We start from the raw sequence: 7141 nt of genomic DNA on the forward strand, positions 1-7141 counted from the left end.
TGGGAACGTTATAGCAAATATTATTGTGGTAAACATCTTTAGGATACAGATTTTATGTGAATACAACAGCTGTTTAATATTTCGTATTGGTTAGCATGTTGAATCAGGTATAACTGTGCATACTAATTTAGTCACTGATAAAACAAATGTTCCCATTGTAAAATTCACCATTGAACATACCGCACTTGTACCTCTGACTTCAGTAACGCATGGGATATTATGGCTTTATATTCCAGTCTTCAGCATGATTAGTATTCTGCTACCAGTTTAACAATGAAAAGCTTTCATCTATCAATATAGAGAAAATGCTATACTTTATAATTTGCCTAAGATTTGATGGAGAAATGTTTGCTAGTTCAAAGTATTTCATTATTTTTCTATTAAATAAGACCTTATTTTTTCCTGCCCCCAAGAAGGAAAAGCTGGCTTTTATATATTTATCTAAAAAAGGAAGTGGAGGGGAGGAATAAGTTATGAGATCTCAGATCCTACTAGATTTAAATTCTGCAGAGCAACCTTTGAAGCCTCAAACTCAAGATATCATTCCCTTTATGAGATGCTATGTGGGCTATTTTGAAATTTTTATCATATTCTATACTTAGCATCGTAATAAAACATACTAAAAGGTTTTTTATGTTTCGTAGCTATTTAAAGTGATGGATTTAAAATTTATGCATATTACCATATAACCATGGCTATATATTAGATTTAAAACAACAAAAATGAATAGATAATTTGACCAAACATGAAATGTCTTTTATTTTTAAACTATGGAAAATAACTAAATTGGATATCGAGTATGGAGACTGAGAATATAATAAAAGGAAGAAAAATATACATCATAAATCATTCCAAAAAGGCACATGTGTATTACATTTATTTTTCTACAGATGTAAGATAGAGTATAAGAACAGTGAAGCTCAATAACCTACTTTTATAACATGAATATAGAGACACATAGTCTCTGGCACAGTTGTTATCCAGCATGCAGGCACGCAATAAACATGGAATGGTTAAAGTTTATATCCACTCAGAAGAAATAAGCCTGAGCGTTTTAAGATGAAAATAGTAAAACATAATTAAAAGAAAAATTAATGTTGTTCCTACTCTTAAATTTTAACTTAAAAATTGAAACAGCTTAAAGAGTATTTTTTATTTCAAATGACTAATGGCTTTATTTAAAGTGTCCTTCCTAAAATAAATTAGATCCAGTTAGAATTTTGATTGATGTGTCTTTATTATAATAGGCTCTTATATACCTTTTACTTGAATAAAGATGCAGCATTTTTCTAGAGTTATATGAATTTCGAAAAGCATAATCATTAGAAGAAATAATTGTTAAATAAACAATTCTTGTATCTTAATTAGAATTTTCAAAGTTAACACCATTTATGAGAAGCACTGTATCCTTCTAGATAACTATTTCAGTTGATTTTTACCTTTCAACTGTCTTAAGAACTGGGTATTTTTATTTAATATTAAAAGAAGAGAACTTATACAAATTTTTGTCATGAATAGAAATTTCAGTTACTAGAGCATTTAGTGAAATAGTATAGTATTTAATAGCCTAGAGATCTTAGCTTTTTATATCTGTGCACAGAACTTTATTTTTCAAATAGATTACTCTAGTGCTTAGACTTGGACTTCAAAATTACGGGTAGTACTGGGTTTTTGTGGTTTCCTTAAGGCAATGCTTTATAGATTCCCTCTTATTTTTCACAGCAAAAAATATGTTGATATCTACTGAAAATGAAGTATATGTCTTCACATTTATGTTTTAAACTAGCCTGCCTTTTTCTGTCTTTCTTAGGCCAATGGAAGCATTGTTGTGAAGAACTTATGAAAATTGAGATTATGTCACCACGGAAACCACCTTTGTTCTTGACAAAAGAGGCGACCTCAGTCTACCATGATATGAGTAAGTGGGGTTTTTCTTTTCTAAGCTGCAGGGTAACAAAAACAACATTGTCCATACTCAAGCAGCTTATTCTATTGACATTAAAATGCTAAAATTTTCAAGGCACAGTCAAAATGAATGAAAAAAGACTATGATTATAGACTAAGGAACTCATGTTTAATAGATGAATTAATACAAAATTAATGAATACACATTTTTCATAGTTTGAATGCTTAAGATCAAACAAAAATGTTAAAGCTTCAAAATGAATAAGGCTGCGCTGAAAATAAATATTAGCTGAGTAGCTGATGAAAATTCTGAAAATGTAAACTTGCAGATTCTAAAATATAATCATGTTCTGTAATTTTTTCTGTGTTTTATTAAATTTGTTTTAAAGTAATGTTGATAAATGAATATTAATAAATGGAAGCTTTCATCTCAGGTCAAAAAATTGGTTAAGTTTAATACTTTGGAAAATTTTAACTTTATAGACTCATTAATTAATATTCCATTTTCCCACACTTTGAAGGGTATTTATTTCTCTGTGGGATTGCCTGAACGAACAGTGTTGTGAACAAACACAGGTCAACACTAAATTCTATTCTATTTTTACCACCAATATATACTTTACACACACTTTAAAATGTTAGATTAAAAATGATACAACCAGTGATTCATTTAATATCAGTGATTCATTTAACAGACGTTTACCTCTGTTCTCTTATTTTTCCCCAAGGAAAAATTCATCCAGCATCCTTATCACCAAACTGGTATCAGGGCTTCACTCTGTTTCCTTGGGTTTCTGGTTTTGGAATTTTTCCCTATTAACAGAGACTTTGCTAGTCTACAGGAAAGGATGTTAATCCAGTTACACTTGTCCAAGTTTACATATCAGGCTTTTATAAAAAGGGGATCTCCTCTTACCTAGAAGTCAGAATAAATTTTAAATCTAAGAAAAGTTATTTAATAAATATTTAACCTATAGAATTGAAAAAGTTATGATGTGTCTATACTCCTTTGAAAACTGGCTTATATTCATTTATTTAGGAATGTATTTGTGTGTGTTTCTGTGTGTGTGTGCGTGCGCGCGTGTGTCTGTGTGTATGCAGTGCACAGTGAATGATCTTTTTTTTTGGTTCTTTTGGTAGGGTTATTTTTAAACTCAAACCAGTTGCTTCTCCATTGTGTTTTTGATGACCATTATAGATACTGATTTAGAAAACAATAACTCAAAGTGTACACAGCTTTTGAATTTTTCCCCCATGTACTTTTTCTCAAAATTATTACAGGCATTGATTCACCTGTAAAACTTGAAAGTTTAACTGATACAATACAAAAAAAACTTGAAGAGACAAATGGACAGTTTCTTATTGGTCAGCATGAAGACTCCTCACCACCTCTTTGGGCCAGCCTCTTTGATGGTAATCATCAAGTGGTTATCCAGAAAAAGGTATTATCTCCTGCAAGTAACCAGCTACATGATGGGAAGGGGAAAAAAAGACGTGCTCCCCTTCCTCCTTCTGATAAAGCTCCATTCAGCTTAAAAACACAGAGTAACCTAGATCAATTGGTTAAGGACAACTGGGAAAAAACAAGTGTATCTTGGACCTCGCCTTTGGATACCAAGTTATCAACCCTAATGCATCACTTACAGAAACCGATGGCTGCTCCTCGAAAACTCCTTCCTGCCAGGAAAAATAATTTAAATGATGATAGTGAACACATAGACACTAAAACCAATTTTGAAGCCAAGCCAGTGCCAGCTCCAAGGCAGAAGTCTATCAAGGACATTTTGGACCCTAGATCATGGTTGCAGGCACAAGTATAGAAAACTCTTAATGTATAAAACATTTAACAAAATCTATACTGCTAGGCTTAATTCAGAAGCACTAGAGATATAGTAATATGTAATTATGTTGGTAAATATGATAGTGACTTACATCAATAATTAATAAGCTATGAGGTCTAAAAAATGCTTTATTATGAAGAATTGGATTTCTCTTTTACTTCTGATCTTTGGAATATAAGTGATTTCCCTGGTAAAGTGCAAGAGGCAGTTTCAGACAATATCCTAATTGTTTGAAGGGTTAATTTATTCCTAAATTAGTGCCAGCAGTGAGCAAGCACTAGGCAGAAGAAGGCATTAAAATTTCTTTGGGGAGAGACTGTCTAGTAATTTAAAATGTGTTAAATATGAGCCATATTCTCATTGTGAGAGTTTTAATACTAATGGAATGTTTCAAAAGTTTTATTCAAACCACAAATTATAGAATCCACCCAAGAAAATTTCTTCTTAGCATTCTGGAATTCTCATCTAATGGTTCACTGGCTCTCATCTATTGTTTAACTCACTAGTTAACTCACTGACCTTTCAAATTCCTGGGATAAATTTTGGAATATTAAATTCTTCATCTTTAAAGGGAATGCATAATGTGTTATTCAAAGTTGTTTCCTTGATGAGCCCTGAAATCCTGTTGACATTAACTCTCATAAGTGAAGCATAACATTTATTAGTTTAGAGAAAAGGTAAATGAAATGTTCTCTATTTCCACTTTTCTATGCATGGTGCTAATTTCCATTATGACATTGGAATTTGGGGAAGTGAGTAGCTGATTAACACCTTAAAATTCATTTAATACTTATTTAAAAAGCAGATGGCTGATTCAAAAATATCAGAAAAGTTGGCCATGATAATAATTTTCAGAATTAATCCTTTTAAAACATTTTAATTAAATTTCCTTTTTCTAGTAAGGGTTGATGTCTGCTATTGATATTATTCATTAAAAGTCATATTCTTACAACAATGACATCGGAATCATTTCCATAGGAGGTAATTTCCATAGCAACTAATCATTGTGACCCAAACAGGATTATGAAATCAAGTGAGGAATAAATAGCGAGAGGATGAATACCTTAAAGGAACAAAAAAATCCTTTTTTTAAATAATAATGCTTCTTGTAAACAAGAGCTGAACAGTTTTAAAAATCAAATCAGAATTTCCAAATAAAACAGTTTCCATAAGGTGTCAGCAACGGCTCAAAAAATCTGAAATCACACTGAACCCTAAATGTCATTGCAAGAAATAAAAATATAAGAATTAAATTACTGCCCTGTGTATAATCTCTAGAGATCTTTTTAAAGCTCATGAGCACTCTATTTGGACCAGAACTACATTATTACAAAGTAAAATGAACACTTGACAAAAAAGTAACATTAATTTAAATGGAGCCTTTCATTATTTTTAGATAGCAGTCTTTCTTCATTTATATAGAATGATGTAACTGCCAGGTTACTTTTGTGTTTGCCGGGGACTCCTCGTAACAATTGCAACTCGGGAGAGTAATGATACAAAAGGTCTCTTGTGACCTTCGACACCATGATAGACATGTATAGTATTTGATGAGAAGGAAGCCCCATGTGCCTGCCTTTAGAGGACTGTAGAGACAATCACATGCATGAAAACCTGCAAAGGTACGATTGATTTGTTTTTTTCTAATGAGAAGACTCTCATAAATTCTGTTGTGGTTGCCAGTTCAGTAAATGACAATATTAAAATCTACAGGCTATTATTGTTTGAATCTTTGTTTATTTTTTAAACCTCAACTGCTGTTTTTGACAGCATTTGTGACTGTCATTGCCACTAAATTATTGAGCTAGAAGATGCTGCAGGCAAAATTGTTTCTGAAACTGGCATCTAAGCATTTTTTTTTTTAGTCGAAACCTTCCTTATAACAACCACTGTTAAAACTTCCAAATTATATTCTTGTCATTTCCTCATGCATATTATATCAAGAAGGATTTAAGGTGTACTGGAAAGAGAATTTATTCATAGAGAAACTACCTAGCAGTTGTGCCCTCAGTGGGACACTGAAACAAAGCTGAGGCCCTTCCTCCTAGAAATATTTATGTGACGCCTGACCAAGGACCACGGTTATTCAGGCTATTTCTGGGGGCCCACCTTCCTGTATGCTACAGAGCCTTTGGGAGCAGGCTGAAGGCTTCAGCTTCACTTCCTTTAACATGGTGTTCATTAAATGTTAGTTCACTTCCCCCAAAAGGTTTAATACAAAGTCGGGGCTCCCTCCCTTCCTTTTTTCCTTCTTACTCCCTTCCTTCCTTCCTTCCACAGTTAAAAAAAAATCTAAAAATACTTAGTTAAACACTTTGTCAAGGAGTTCGTCAAAGAAGTATTTGTTTTCTCATTTCCTAAACCGGAAGTTTATGACAGATAAAAATATGTCATGTAATAAAAGACATTTCAGCTTTTTATGAGCTGCCTTCTCACATTCCTGTTTGTCCTTTTAATTTGTTTCTTGATATATGAAGACTATAAACTTGAAAACAAAGAGTTAGCTGTCAGAGCTTGATAATAATAATATAATTAGAGAAACAGAAAGAATAGATATTTTATGATATTATGATAATGCTGATGATCTGAAGATAATGTCTTAGAAAATTACATTTACATTTTAAGCTCTGGGACATAAATTACTTACAACAGCATTAAGATAGTATTATTTTTACTTGCTACAAAGTGGTGAGCTTTTTATTTAAACATCTTGCCAAGGACAAAGAAGGCATTTTGTTATTATAAACACACACCTCCTAAGGTAAAGAGTCTTTCAGAATATCAGGCGTGCGGGGTGCCTGGGTGGCTCAGTGGGTTAAAGCCTCTGCCTTTGGCTCAGGTCATGATCTCAGGGTCCTGACATCGAGCCCCGCATCGGGCTCTCTGCTCAGCGGGGAGCCTGCTTCCTCCTCTCTCTCTGTCTGCCTACTTGTGATCTCTGTCAAATAAATAAATAAAATCTTTAAAAAAAAAAAAAAATCAGGCGTGCCAACTCTTGGTGAGTTTGGTTAAATCCTCCTTAACTGTCTGCAGTGCCCCCTGACTTCTTTAAATGGATGTGCATGTATGTGGAAAACTGATTTCATTTATTATAAGTGCCTTATCTTTACCCTTTAAGATCTTACTAAGTAAATTTTTCTGGTCCTGTTTATTAAAAATGGAAGCTGCCTTGCATTAGAGATGATTCATATAAGGTAGGTTAAGCAGTCAAGTATTTCCTTAGGCTTGTGTTCAGCACCTTAGTCACCTACTGAGAAGTTAATTAATTCAGTCCAAAATGAAATTATAGGGCAGTTTGGCGCAATTTATGTTAAATGCCATTTGAATGTAATCACCTGTGTTACCATGAATGAGGAGCAACTGAGTCAGAACGCTGTACCAGGAACAGAAAGAGC

At 33.0% G+C, this 7141-nt stretch overlaps 1 protein-coding gene across 1 annotated transcript in view; it reads left to right on the plus strand.

The window, feature by feature from the left end:
• RTKN2 (rhotekin 2) overlaps positions 1–6689 on the plus strand; it is a 72967-nt gene extending 66278 nt beyond the window's left edge. The window contains exons 11-12 of the mRNA XM_080823238.1: positions 1811–1918; positions 3187–6689. Of these exons, the coding sequence (XP_080679364.1) occupies positions 1811–1918; positions 3187–3725 (647 nt within the window). The 3' untranslated portion in view covers positions 3726–6689. The remainder of the gene's footprint in view (positions 1–1810; positions 1919–3186) is intronic.
• Positions 6690–7141: the final 452 nt, after the last annotated feature.

The sequence above is a fragment of the Martes martes genome (assembly GCF_963455335.1).
Source record: "Martes martes genome assembly, chromosome: 14".
NCBI classification, from domain to species: Eukaryota; Metazoa; Chordata; class Mammalia; order Carnivora; family Mustelidae; genus Martes; species Martes martes.